The sequence below is a fragment of the Cyprinodon tularosa genome, unplaced genomic scaffold (genome assembly GCF_016077235.1).
Source record: "Cyprinodon tularosa strain WSP-4 unplaced genomic scaffold, ASM1607723v1 ctg217, whole genome shotgun sequence".
Taxonomy (NCBI): domain Eukaryota; kingdom Metazoa; phylum Chordata; class Actinopteri; order Cyprinodontiformes; family Cyprinodontidae; genus Cyprinodon; species Cyprinodon tularosa.
Window position 1 is genome coordinate 961,453 of NW_024038809.1, and position 15,071 is coordinate 976,523.

Sequence of the window (15,071 nt, forward strand, 5' to 3'; positions counted from 1 at the left end):
GAAACTGGAAAATACGGACCGTATTTTTTTTTAAAAACTGGATCGGCAGTCTGGATCAGCATTTTACATGCTTTGCCGATACGCATTTTTTTGCCAATATCGGCGTCCGACAAGCCTATTTCAAAGACACGAGATATTGAGATAACGTCAAATTGGCATCAATAAAATCCTTGACACACATCAAATTGATTCCAAGTTGATTTACGATTTTGACTAGAAGTGAGACGACAATTTGATATTATTGTTTGATGCTATATTGATGTTAAACTGATGCAACAGAGTCCTATTGGAAACCCGAGGTCAGATGTAGAGAGCATAAAATTACTTAGGAACAGAGTTATCAAAAGTGTTTATGTTTATTACTCAAGTAGAAATATAAATTCTACTGTTTAACAACACTTTGTAGAAATTAGAGCAGGGGTCACCAACATGGTGCCTCCGGGCACCTAGAGGCCCTCAGGGACCACATGTGGTGCCCACTGCATGCTCACCACTGAGCTAAGTTTATTTTATTCCGTTGCTCTTCTTTTTAAATCATTTATAGAGCATTTGATCATTTTAATCATTTAAGCATTTATAGATATTTCAAAATGACAATATCATAAGGAAAATTAGGAGTTAAAAGAACCAATAAAAGTATCCGAACGATGATCCTTTCCTGTTCATAGGTTAGTATAGGTGGCCCTTCCTATGAGTCGGTATCCATGAAGTAGCCCTCAGTCTTAAAAAGGTTGGCAACCCCTGTGTTAGACTACCCATTTAAGCTTTTTACTTCAGTAAAAGTGAAAAAGTTCCTTTTTTAAAAACTACTTGAAGTATAAAAGTAAAAGTGATGCAGGAAAAAATGTTAAGGCCAGAAGCTTTACTGCTCTACCCTATTAAAGGAAAATTTTTCTACAATTCTGGATGATAACTTCCTTAGACTTTATTCTCTTAGTTTTATAACTAATGGTAACAGTGTTGAATTTAACTTTGCATCATCTTGAAAAACTATTTATTTTGGTATGTCAGACATCCCAAGTTCCAAAAACTCATTTCAGGGAGATGCTTATCGAACCCTTTTAACCCCATTCCTTATGTCTTATATTGTAGGTTCTTCAAAATAGCCACATTTAGCTTTTACTGCTTCGCTCACTCTTGGCTTTCTATTGATGAGCTTCCAGAGGTCGTCACCTGAAATGGTTTTCTTCACAGGTGTCCGCTGTCAGGTTTAATAAGCGGGATTTCTTGCCTTATATATAAAGATACCAGGTGGATACAAGGCTGATAGTCCTACTGAATAGACTGTTAGAATTTGGATTATGGCAAGAAAAAGCAGCTAAGTAAAGAAGAATAAGTGGCCATTATTACTGTAAGAAATTAAGGTCAGTCGGTCTGTAAAATTGGGTAAACTTTGAAATCGTCCCCAAATGCAGTCGCAAAAACCATCAAGCGCTTCAAAGAAACTGGCTCACATCAGGACCGCCCCAGGAAAGGAACACCAAGAGTCACTTCTGCTGCGGAGGAGAAGTTTATCCGAGTCACCAGCCTCAGAAATGGCAGGTTAACAGCAGCTCAGATTAGAGAGCAGGTCAATGCCACAGAGTTCTAGCAGTGGACGCATCTCTAGAACAACTGTTAAAGCTACAGTAATAATTACAGGGATATACAGTCAGAAATGTAATATATTATACATAACTATGTTATTTATCATCATCTACGAGCTCAGCCTCTTAACCTTAATATTTGCGTTGCCTTAGAATTCGTTATTTATAATTACATAGGAGCGGGTCTCGCAGCCATGGAGGCAGACATCTTTGCGCTACGGCAGCGCAGAGCCAACAAACTAGCGATTGCGAGATCGCCCATTACGCTCGAAAGTAACTACGGCAAGTTGAGAGAGATGAACTGAGACGGTACTGAAATCTATACCCTACACAGACTAATGAAATACTATCTGTAAAATTATCTATGTAAACAAACCTCATCACTTGAGAAGGTAGGTGATGTGGACGTCGTGGAAGACATTTTGTCCCGTAACGCTCGCCGTACTGTTGGGGGGGAGAAACGGTGGGGGGGAGATGTTCATGTTGCTGCGGTCTGCAGTCTGGACGTTAGATGTCGCTGAAAATTACACACTGTAGCTTTAAGAGGAGACTGTGTGAATCAGGCCTTCATGGTAAAACAGCTGCTAGGAAACCACTGCTAAGGACAGGCAACAAGCAGAGGAGGCTAGCTTGGGCTGAAGAACACGAGGAATTAGACCAGTGGAAATCTGTGCTTTGGTCTGATGAGTCCAAATTTGAGATCTTTGGTTCCAACCATTGTGTATTTGTACGAAGCAGAAAAGGTGAACGGATGGATTCTACATGCCTGGTTCCCACCGTGAAGCATGGAGGAGGAGGTATGATGGTGTGGGGGTGCCTTGCTGGTGACACTGTTGGGGATTTATTCAGAACTGAAGGCATACTGACCCAGCATGGCTACCACAGCATGTTGCAGCGGCATGCTGGTTTGCCTTTAGTTGGACCATCATTTATTTTTCAGCAAGAAAATGACCCCAGACACACCTCCAGGCTGTGGAAGGGATATTTGACCAAGAAGGTCAGTTGATCTGGACCGCAGAGTGAAGGCTAAATGGCCGACAAGTGCTAAGCATCTCTGGGAACTCCTTCAAAACTCTTGGAAGATCATTTTAGGTGACGGCCTCTGGAAGCTCATCAATAGAATGCCAAGAGTGAGCAAAGCAGTAATCAAAGCTAAAGGTGGCTACTTTGAAGAACCTAGAATATTAGACATATTTTCAGTTGTTTCACACTTTTTTGTCAAGTATATAATTCCACGTGTTAATTCATAGTTTTGACGCCTTCAGTGTGAATCTTCAACTCTTTGAACGAGAAGGTGTGTCCAAACTTTTAATCTGTACTGTAAGTGTACTTCGTTACTTGACACCTCTGGTGAGGAGTTTTCTCTTCCAGATCTTTTTCTGCCTCGAGTAAAATGTTGTTCATGTCATGTTGTACATAGTTATCATCATCTTCATCGATTTTTCTTGGTTTGTGCTCCTGGATGTTGTCTGGGAAGTTGAACTGTGTTGGGTTTGTTAGGCTGTCATGAAAAGCGTGCGCCTTACTGTCTTTCAGAGTCCGGTCATTTACACAAAGCAGTGCTCCTCCAGCATGGACCCTTCATCATCGAGGAGCTCCAGGTTTATCAGCCTCCTCAGGCCATCAGGAGCCTGAAGCTGTCCGTTCCAAAGGTGCAGACTGGAACAGATGTCCTTATTTCTGTGTTCAGTTTTGGTTTGACTACATCTTCATTAACATCCTGTATTCTTTGTTCAGTGAGCTAACTTACCTGCAGGGTTCCCTGCAGACATGGACTTTTAGCATCAGTAATGATGCTGGTTATTTTGTCTACCCTCATTACATAATTTTCTCACAACTCTTAACCAAACCCACAGTCTCTCAGGAAATCAAATAGGCATTCAATAGCTGGGTGGGGGGGATTTACCATTAGGCAATACTGCAATAGTGCAGCTGCCTAGGGCCCCAAGTTCCTGAGGGCCATATAACACTGCGTTTACATGACTAGTTAATGAAACTAGCCCTTATTTTATCACAAAAACATAATAAATTTGCACAAATGCCATCAGACCACTTATAATATTAAAGGAATAGTACACCCAAAACATGATTAGCCTTCATTTTCTACTCACCTCCATGCTGAACAACACTCTGGAGTACTTTTTTGATATCTCAAATGCATCTGGAGATCTGGGAGGCTTCTTGCTGTCTGCTGACATTCAATTAATGGAGGTCTATGGCGCCCGAGGCAGAAAGGTCCATAAAAGTCCACAAAAAACGTGTCAATATTCCTCCATACTGCTCGTCCAATGTATTCCAAGTGTCCTGAGTGGGTAGCGTCCAGAATTTACTCAAAACGAAGTCATTTAGAATATTTTTAGAGCATAAACAGTAGTGTATAGGATTTCCTGAAAGCTCGTTCACGAGTCTACGGAAACCCTGGCAGACCAAACCAGATGAAAGTGCGCATTCAGCTCGGCAAAGAACTCATGCTCTTCCTCAACACTGAAGTCCTCAGACATTTTTCTTTCGTTGTTTCTTTCTTTGCACAGGTAAACAGCACATTTCTTCTTCTACGCTTGCATTATCGGCAGAGCAGACGCTGAATGCGCACTTTCATATGGTTTGGTCTGCCGCGGTTTCCGTAGACTCGTGAACGCGCTTTCAGGAAATCCTATACACTACTGTTTATGCTCTAAAAACATTCTAAATGACTTCGTTTCGAGTAAATTATGGACGCTACCCACTCAGGACACTTGGAATACATTGGACGAGCAGTATGGAGGAATATTGACACGTTTTTTGTGGACTTTTATGGACCTTTCTGCCTCGGGCGCCATAGACCTCCATTATTTGAATGTCAGCAGACAGCAAGTAGCCTCCCAGATCTCCAGATGCATTTGAGATATCAAAAAAGTACTCCAGAGTGTTGTTCAGCATGGGGGTGAGTAGAAAATGAAGGCTAATCATGTTTTGGGTGTACTATTCCTTTAAGTGTGTCTCCCCCACACCGTTCAGTGTCCACCATATTGGATCAGTCCATTGGAGACAACATCTAAAAGCAGCGAACTCTGCTCTCCAGAGCGAGTAGATTGGTAACCCCGCCTCCTGCTCTCCTCTATCTTGTCTGCTGTCATGATTCATGCAGCTATTATTTCATCCAAATGAAAAATGGAGAACAGAGAAGCAGATCATGGCTTGTCTACAGTGAAAAGAAGGACTGGGTTATTTACTTTGGCCTTTTTGGAAACACAGGAAGGAGCAATCAGCTAAGTGAGCTTAGTGCTTGGAAAAAATCTTTCATTCCTTTAGAGACAGCATGAAAAGTCAGCTGAGTACAAAACATAGAGAGGAAAACAAGAAGAAAAGGGACAAGAAGAGAGGGACACAACCTAGAACAGATCATGGATGTCTGTTCTATTAACATTTCTCTATCTGTAGAATGGGGCTGTTTTATGAGTTGCTTCTTAATTCAGAGGGCCCCCTGCCTGTCTTTGCCTAGGGCCCCAAATTCCTCAAATCCACCCCTGCAAATAACAAATGTCTTTTTAGTGACCCTGAGAAGATAACATTGAACAGTGCAGCTAAGGAACATGTTCTCACCTTTAGACACTTGAACCTGAAGCCAACCTGCAGCTCTTTACACGATAAGGCGTTGAATCCACAGCAGTTTCCAGGAAAATGCAGGAATGATGTTAAAACTGCTCCATGGACATCCCTGACGGAATGCTGGTTGTGTTAATGCAGGGTATGGTGTACGTCGGCACGTCGGAGGGGGTGGTGAGGATTCCAACCGCTAACTGTTCGTACTACTGGACCTGTGCCCAGTGCGTTCTCTCCCGGGACCCTTTCTGTGGTTGGGACCCTGTGGGCAGGGCCTGTGTGGAGGTTTCTGAGACCCAAACCGCTCTGTGAGTATCACACTGCCAGACTGGAGCTGTTCTAACATTTTTCAGTGAAACCGTCTCAGCAATGCTTGGATGATTGTTTTTATCTATTACTGTTTCGTTAAAAGGAAATCTGAGAACTAGAGACTACAGCTGGATTATATAAATCCCATAGCTGTATATTGGTTATTTATTCTCCAGGTGCACCGTTTTTATATTGTTAAAACACTTCACAGTACAGGATTTTATTGTTTATCTTTTAACTCTTCATTATTAGCTGCACTCGAAGCTGAATATAAAACTTCTCCACTCTCTTTCATGATAACTAACTGTGATTTTCCCTCATTAGGAGCCAGGACATAGATGGAGCGAATGTCGAGGAAGCCTGTAACAGCATTTCATTGACGCACAGAGGCAAATTTGGGCCAAGCAAGCTGCCCACAGGTAAGTGTTGCTCACCTGGAACGCCTTTCTTAGCTGAGGATACATTCTGTGTCATGTTGCCTCTTTGCTTTGGAGATGTGGTCACTTACATTTTATTTGAGAGGATAAAAAAAAATTAAATAATATTTATAGTACTTATAATATATTGTACCAAATACTATATGAATATGTTAAAAAAAAAGTAATACTAGCCATTGAGTGCAACGTAGGACATCAGCACACCACGCAAGTCACTTCTGATCTAACAAGCAGAACCAACTCTGTTTACGTTGATAATCATGGAGCATTTCGCCCTGGCTTTCTTAAACCAGGCATCACTGTACACATTATTTTTTTCAGTCATCACATGCAGCTACAGCTCACTTTGTATGACGAAACGCGCTGCCTTGGCCATTTGTGCAATTTTGTGCTGAAAGCCCTAAAAAGAAAAGGCGACGACGTATTTGGACGAAGACATGGCTGAGCAAACGTGGCTACTTCGGTCTGACAGAAAGGACTCCATTTAACTCATTGCACCCCTGCCATGCTGCTGGGTTTTCCTCTGAGAGGAAGAAGAATCCTTGTTTGCCCACTAAGCAATTTGCCCACAACCACCTTACAAAGGCCGACAGTGTCCTGTCTGGCACTGTGGCAATAAGAATAATTGTCTTGCTGCCAAAAAGAGCCCAACAGATTTTACTTTCACAAGTGGAGCAGTACGGCTATCGCCATCGTGTTCCGCTTGGTTTATGCATATAAATTGCTTTATTATAAATCATGCAGGAAGTATTACAGATTATATGGACACTGCAATGTAAGTAGAACAGGAAAGGAAAAAAAGGAGAAAAGATAAAAGAAAGAGGAGATAAAAGGGAGATAATGATAAAACATTTTCAGTCTGCTTCATCACTTGCAAAGAGATGGAAAAAGAACAGCATGGTACGAGACATAAAATAAAGTAACACCTTGATAATATTGCTGAAGTATAAGTAGTATTATTTAATCTGACATGTATACTGTGGTAGCTGAAGATAACAATATGGGCTTTCTATATGGAAGTGAATCTCTGAGTACCTGGAGCTAAGAGCCTGTAGTTGTTTGTGAGGGTGCACTTGTGCATATAAAGTTTATTCAAAGGAAAAATGAGAGAGCCCCACTGGGGGGGAGCACCACCATAGCCCGGGGGCCAGGGACCGGCGGCAGGACCCACAAGCCAGCCGGCCACAGGGCCGCCACCCCACCCACCCTGGCCAGCCAGCCCCCACACACTATGCAGAACCCCCACCCCGGATGAAGCCCCCACCAGGGGACGGCATGAACCAGGACCGAGACAGGGAGCCAGACTCGAAGCCCTTCTAAAACCCTCTTCCCTCCATCACCACCCCCCGCCCCCCCTCCGGAGGCCGAGATCATTCCCACTCCCCCTCCCTCCCCTTCCCCCACTAGCAGAGTGCAAACCCCTGAAGGGGTAAGCATCTGCCATAGGTGTTAATGTCCGTACCTTTATTTTTGTTAATGCCATATTGCAAATTTAATCTAACAAATGTGATAAACTCCCTTCCTTCAAATAAATGATCCAGATAGTTAATACCTTTATTCTTCCAGTACGGAAAGTTTATCACATTATTGTTTTGTAGAAAGTCAGGGTTATTCCAGATGGGCGTACGACTGCACGGTAAAAGTGATGACTTCATTATTTTAAGAAATTCCTACCATGCTGTCAGGGAAGAGCTGATGTTAATATTTTTAAAACATGAATGCTACTTGAGCTTAGAGCTAACAAACGGCAAATCTGAAATTATGATATTACTGCATATTTCCTGTTCTGTGTCTATCCAGGGTTCATCTAAGGGATTAGGTTTTATCCAGTTTTGGAAGGTTGGTAAATTTAGTCCCCCTCTGTCTTTAGTTTTCTGTAGTGTCTTTACGCTGATACGAGGGGGTTCATCCTTCAAAAGAAGTGAATTTAAAACATGTTTGATTTTATCCTGACATTACCGTTCCTGATGGGGAGGTGGTTGTTAGAGGCTGATCGCCCCTCGTTACCCCCCGGTACACTACACCATGCACCATCAGGCTGAAAGTCGGCCCCATCGAAAAATTCTTGCATCACTGGAAAATATGCCTTTAAAGGGCAAAACATTGTACGGTGTATGCCTGACTTTACATGTTGCTCTCCATTGTTTACTTTCCTGATTTCTGTCGCACTGATGACATCAGCGCTAACCCAGCGTAATAGTGTCACCAGGCGAGGGGTTAGACCCAGCTTTTTTTGCCAATGGGAAGAGAGCCAAATGCCGATTCGACCCATGTTTGAAAAACATTAGTAGCCATGTTCTCTGTGTTTCAGCCTCGTGTCCCGCAGGCGAGCTGGTGTCCGTGTCTCTGAATGAAGTGGTTCGGCTGCACTGTCCTGCTGCTTCGCAGCTGTCCCAGCAGCTGTGGGAGCGACCAAACAGCCGGCTGTCCTCAGACCTCTACCTCCACCTGAAGGACGGCAGTCTCAGCTTCGTGGCCACCCCAGCCACGCTGGGCCACTACCTCTGCCTGTCCACAGAGAATGGCTACCGACAGACCATGGCCATTTATCGAGTCAAGCAGAGGAGCAATCCTGTGTCTCAGACCCCGACCGGCTACACCCGGCTTCACACGCGAGGCCAGCCCACCACTCAGGCTGCAGCCACACCTGGACTGCAAGTTTCTGTCGGGGGGGGGCCTAAAACAACAGCATCCAGACCGGCTGAGACTAAAACCTCGCTGTCCGTCAGGAACAGTCAGGTCACCACGAAACAGCTCGGCAGAAATGTCACTTTGTGGATGGAGGAATCTGGACAAACGGAAGCGGGGATCCCCGGTGGGAAACCCGTGCACTCGGCTCGCTGCACCAGCTTCCTGAAGGAGCTGGTGGTTGTGTCCATTCTGCTGGTTCTGTGCCTCAGTCTGCTCCTCACCATCACTCTGTATGTTCTTCGACAACGCTGCCGCAGAAGAACTGCTCCTGTAACAGGAAGTGTAAGCAGGAACTCTGAGAGGAGGACGCCTGAGGAGCAGGAGGCCCTCAGGGAAAATGAGTTTGGGAGCAAACACAATGGCCAGGCACCTCTGGGTGGACATGCCAGTGGGCTGGTTTGTAATGGGAATCTTACAGACTCTACACAGAATTTGCCAAACACCCCCTTCTGAGCCAGACTTAAAATCACACCGGAAATCTTCCTATGGAACCAAAGCAGATCTAATTTTATTAATTCTCCACATTTCAAGCTGTTCTGAAATCTAGGAAGAACTGTGCTGACCAATGCAAAAACCATCTACAAATAAGTTTTAAAAAATTCAAAATCTCCCCTTTATTTCGGCAGATTAATAAAAGTATTTGCCAATGGAAGTATAAGTATTTTTACTCTTTAAATACGGTAGCAGCTGTCCAAAATGGTCCTTCATAGTCAAACGGCAGACGAATGGAAGCCCACTTCCTGCCACAGGAGTGACCCCCCCTCCTTCTCCTGGGCGTGCATATTTTTTTACGAGGGCCCATCAAGGAAAGTGGTGAAATTTTGAATGGCTACTACTGTAAGAGCGTTAGATAATATGCACCAGAGAATGTGAACGGAGCGGAGCAGCGCGCAAGACTTTTAGACTTTAGACTTTTATTTGTCCCCAAGGGGAGATTCTTTTCCACATACACAGAGCTCGTTTACACGAAGACACAGTAAACACCAACACCAGCACAAGTACAAGACGCGATACGAGACATGATACACTCAACGGGGCCTTTTGTTTAAAAAGGTGATGGCTGAAGGGATCAGGCTCCTGCCAAAACGGGCCCTTCTACACCTGAGTGTACCTCCGTCCAGAGGGCAGGGGTATGAGGTCCTGTAGTGGGTGAGTGGGGTCCCGTTCTATGGAGAGTGAAAAGCATCCGATGGCCTGTTGATTTGCGTCTGTGAGGTTGGGTGTTGGGAGTCCAATGATTTTTAGCAGCTGTGTGTGTGACCTTTGTGAGTAGGGGTGTAAATAATAATCGTTTTGTATCGATGCATCGATCCAACAGCCGACGATCCGATGCATCGACACGTCCGCAAGATAATCGATTCATGTTTTTTTTCCTCTGGTCTATTTTTATCCATTTGCTCCTGGGCGTAATTCTACCTCCCGTGCTGTGGTGGCGCTAAACCTATTTTGCCCTCCTACCTCGCTTCCTGGTTATACTCTTACAGCAGTGTGTTGCAGTGAGCTTGATGCAGACATTTTTAAATTATGCTTAATATTGAAGCGTGGTCTGAGCTACACGCTGTGGGTCTAGATACGGCCGAGGCGGCAAGGAAGTGGGGGCCGTCCGACGACGGAGGGACATGAGGGCCAAAAAGAGCGAAGATCCAGGTGGAAAAAGGCTCCCAGCGTTCTCACGCACCTCGCTCTTCTAGCGGGTCAAACTTCACGAGTTGTTTTCCGCAATTTCGGTCATAAAAACAAAACAAGCCGGCCTCCTGTCTGCTGCACTGTCTGCGGTCAGCTACGATTAGGGAGAGGAGCAGCGGAGCGTCTCTCAAGGGGGCGGGGCCGTCTGGAGCCGAGGTATTGCATTGCACTCATTGCACTGATTATGTGCAGTATTTTTTGCAGTATTTTTTGATGCAACTTTTCTACTTCTGTTATTTGCTGTTGTTTCTAAAAAAAAAAAAAAAAAAAAAAAGCATAACGATATTACAGCTTTCATTGATTTATTTCAAACTTGAAACTTTGTTTAGCCTGTAAGGTGTAAAAAAAAATAATAAAAAATTAACCGATTAATCGAATCGAATCGTGGTGTATTCTAGAGTATCGAAAATAATCGAATCGTTGGGTCAGGAAATCGATGCTGAATCGAATCGCCATGATGGATGTGATTTACACCCCTATTTGTGAGTTTGGTTTTGTTTTTCACAGTGAGAAGATTAAAGAAACAAGTAGAACAGGATGGGCTGAATAATTGATTTGTACAGAAGTAATAACAGATGTGGTGAAACATAGAGTCCTTTGAGTTTCCGGATTATGGAAAGTCGTTGTTGACTTCTTTTATGAATGTCTGTGATGTGATGTTCAAATGTGAAGCTGATATTTGAAGCTGTTCACAGTTTCCACTGATTGATCGATGTTCGCTCATTCTCTACGCCGCTCAAGGTTGCGCCAGGATGCCAGAGCGCTGGGACACACGGCGTTTGATTTAATGATGTGACCGATACATGTGGATTGTCTTATTTAACAGGCTGTTAAATTATCCCAGCTGTGAGCATAACACCTCGCTCCATTCATCTTGTTCCATGTTTCCTATTCAATTATTAACTTATTTTATTAGACTTAAATGTTATTTTACAAATTTTATAATCCAACATTTTTAATTGACGTTGTGAGCGCATCGGAGCGAACTGGAGTGGTGCGAAACCTTCGCTCCGGCCTTTGAATTGAAAACGCTCTGCGCTCCGCCATATTTCTTCCTCTCCGCTCTGCTCACATGCTCTGATATGCAATTGGAATAAGACAATGCAATTGTTTTCTTATTTTAAATGTAAATTGTCTTGCTTCATTGACAAAATGTCTCACTTATTCCTCAATTTAAGAAAAAGTACTTATTTGCATTTTTTGTAGTGATCTGCTGGGTAAATGGAGCTTCCCGTTTCCATGCTGCTCCACGTGTCACAGATGTGCCTTTAGAACATGTCTTGCTGGAGTTGATGTTACACTGTTGTCTGATGATTTTTGGTAGACTGTTTTTTAAATTGTGGTTAATTAAAAGCAGCCATGATGACTCCTTCATTCCACATGTTTACCTCCTCCTCAATAAAACAGTTTCTCTGTCATAGGGTTCATTTTTGTAGCCTCCAGGGGATTATGTGCAACAATTTCAGCATAATTTTTGGATAAACATTCTTATGTTTCCTTGGTGCAACAACGTCTAAATGAATGTTTTAACAACTGGTAAAAACTAATCAAACCAACTGTCCAAGTTGGTGGTCTCACAATAATGGGCTCTCTGCACAACCTCACTACTTCCTGAACTTATGGCGGCTGCTGTTACTAGATGAACTGATTAATCCAGGTGTCTCTGGTCATTGTTGTCATGGTTACTGAGGTTACACATACCGGGATTTATCATTTTATCCAGTAGAGAAAGACGGGAAACAAAGGAGCTGCCTTAAGTTTAGGAAGCATTGAAGCATAGAGTCCTTTGCCCTGATAGGACCACGTCTAATATTTGATTGTTCAAACATATATCATTAAGTGCCTTGAGATGACATGTGTTGTGAATTGGCGCTATATAAATAAACTAAACTGAAATGAATCATTCAGTTTTATCTAAGTTTATTAATGTGGCACCAAGTCACAACATATCAATGTACTATAAGACCTGTAATTCCAATTTTGCATACAGAAATGGTATAAAAACATTAAATGTAAACTACATGTTTATTTCTCAAGGTTCACAATCCAATAGATTCTAAATTGGTTAAATAAAACTTTACATCTCTCCTTCCATCCAATCATACTAGGTGTCTTTTATTAAATGCATACAATATGTATTAAATCATGCATCTAAATGGTGGTTTTGGTATATGCATCTCACAGCATCAGATCCCAGCAATCATTGTTTTATTTTCTGCAATCAACATTTGGTGGCCGAGTGGTTCAGGCATTGCGCTTTGAATCCTGAAGTTCTGAGTTAAAGCCCCACTCCCCTTAACCCCACACTGCTCCCCGGGCGCCGCACTATGGCAGCCTACTGCTCCCCAAGGGGATGGGTTAAATGCAGAGAGCTGCTGGGGGAAAAAAACAGGTTGTGATGAAGACATGAATCACCATCTCAAACTGATGGAATATAATATAGTGGTCCACCCTGGACAGGTCGCCAGTCCATCGCAGGGCAACACAGAGACAAACAGGACAAACAACCATTCACACACTTAAGGAGAATTTTAGAAAAGCCAATTAACCTAACTCCACTGGACTTGGTTTTCAAGATTTGAAGGCGTTTCGCCACCTCTCCAGGAAGCTTTCTCAATTCAAATGTCTGCATCCACAGTGAGTTTGAGTCTTATATAGACAAAGCCTTGTATTGCTTGGAAACATGCAAATGGTAACCGATGAATGGGTCGTTTGGTTCGATTGTTAGCCTGTAATATCTGAACCTGTCTATGAGTCGGTCCTTCAGAATCAAACGTCTTCAAATCTTGGAAACCAAGTCCAGTGGATTTTTATTTTTACTTTTACGGAATGACTATGACCTGGATGACTGAGAATCTTCATCAGCAATTAACCTAACAGTCATGTTTTTGGACTGTGGGAGGAAGCCAGGGTACCCGGAGAAAACCCACGCATGCTCAGGGAGAACATACAAACTCCATGCAGAAAGACCCTGGGCCGGGAATCGAACCCAAAACCTTCTTGCTTCAAGGCAGCAGTGCTTGAACCAAAAAATCTGATAAAATAGAGAACTCAAGGGGAAGCCTCTCCAGATGGCCTGGGAGTCCTAAGTCAATAAAGGAGCTCAGAGGGAATCAAACCCAGAACCTTCTTGCTGCAGTGCTACCCACTGGGTCACTGAGCAGCCTGTTTCCTGCCGGTCTTTATCAATAAAGAGACTTATCAGTATATCTTACTATTGTGACTGTTTAGCAGATTTACTTGTTAAACTACAGTTTAGGGGGGAAAAAATCATGTCATCTTAGGTAACTTTACAGAGAAAATGCGATCAAATTATCCACGCAGATTTTTATTCCAAGTTTCTATCAAAGGAAATCCAGCAGACTGCATCAAGTCATTGAGTTTGGAGGAAGCCTTCTCCTGAGACCACTGCTCTAAGCAATCCCTCACACCGAGCATGTATGCAGCAACAGGGGAGAGGAAATACTCCCTTTGAACAGGACGGAACCTCCTGTAGAATGAGGTCTGCCAAGGTCAAATTGGGGTTGAAGAAGCAGAAGTAAAAAACAAAGATTTCCCTTAAACTTTATAGCTGTTGGCCTACTCAATCATCTCCTTTTGCATTACACAGTGTACCCTTTAAAAAGAAGGTTATCATTAAAACCAGAATGTCTCATAGTGCTAACCTGACTCCGCCAGATGGATTTGCTCCGCATATCCATCTAGAAACCTTCCGTTGAAGTAATTTTGGGAAGGGGCGAAAATACTGGTTAGCTGATTGGCCTATGTTGGTGATAGACGGGCCAAATAAACCAATCAGATCAACGAAGCATATGACGTACTAACAGAGCGACGACGAAGAGGAGCCAATTGATAGATCAAACTCTTGCCGAAACCAGTCGGGAGAAGAGCAAAAACATCTTTTCCTCTGAGAAAAGCCTCCAGAGCAGTGTTTTGCTCTTCTTTCAGTGAAGAAATACTCTGTAATTCCAATAAAACTTGCTCGATAGCCACGCTAACGCTAGTTTCATCGGCTGAAGCCGCCATGTTCTTTAGACTTAACTGTCGCGCTTCTCGTTGCGTCACACCTCAACCTGCCTCAAAGCCAACGCTGATTGGACGTTCGTTTGGTGAACGGCTCCAAATTTTCTTTAATTGAGAGTCTACAGACTGATCTGCGAGTGAAACCTTGAAAGCTCACGAGATCAGGATGGTCTAAGGAGGCTACCATAGTGTCTGGATAATTAAGAGAAAAAAAATTATGAAAAAGGACAAAAGCGGATTAAAATAATCAGGTTTTGTTCCCAAATACCAACTAAAAATCTGAGCAGGACCTTCAAAAAAAAAACAAACATGTAATTTCAGGCAGTCTGACAACAACCACAGCTAGTTCTACCATGTTTACACTTCGAAATCTAAGGTTAGTTGATTATTTAGCACATAGAGAGCAGAGGTTATAGAAAGGAAAGGATAGTTGCAATGATGAATCCCTTTTGGGTTAACAGAGGTTTGAACAAATGTTTCCTTGAAGATCTTGCTACCCTAGAAATAGTGGCTTTATTTTCCTTAAAGAGAACCAAAGTCAGCGGCTCTCTGGGGAGTCAGCACCCTGGAAGGTCATTTTCTACTTTCACCCCTAACAAAAACAATCTTTAAACAAATTAGACACTCTTCAAGCAACACTGAGTCATACATAGAAATATACATCTAATATACACATTGTTCACAGTTCAGTTGTTGATATCATGTGACACGTGGTGCGTCACTAAGCAGTTCATGCAGTTCATTGTAAGGCTCAGCA

The 15,071-nt window shown here is 43.0% G+C and overlaps 1 protein-coding gene across 2 annotated transcripts in view; it reads left to right on the top strand.

Annotated features, from left to right (window-relative positions):
- The window catches only part of sema4ab (sema domain, immunoglobulin domain (Ig), transmembrane domain (TM) and short cytoplasmic domain, (semaphorin) 4Ab), a 44,626-nt gene extending 35,310 nt beyond the window's left edge, over nucleotides 1-9,316 (top strand). For both annotated transcript variants that reach the window (XM_038285913.1, XM_038285914.1), the window contains exons 12-15: nucleotides 3,123-3,238; nucleotides 5,313-5,476; nucleotides 5,802-5,896; nucleotides 8,226-9,316. In XM_038285913.1, coding sequence (XP_038141841.1) covers nucleotides 3,123-3,238; nucleotides 5,313-5,476; nucleotides 5,802-5,896; nucleotides 8,226-9,058 — 1,208 coding nt within the window. In that variant the 3' untranslated portion in view covers nucleotides 9,059-9,316. The remainder of the gene's footprint in view (nucleotides 1-3,122; nucleotides 3,239-5,312; nucleotides 5,477-5,801; nucleotides 5,897-8,225) is intronic.
- Nucleotides 9,317-15,071: the final 5,755 nt, after the last annotated feature.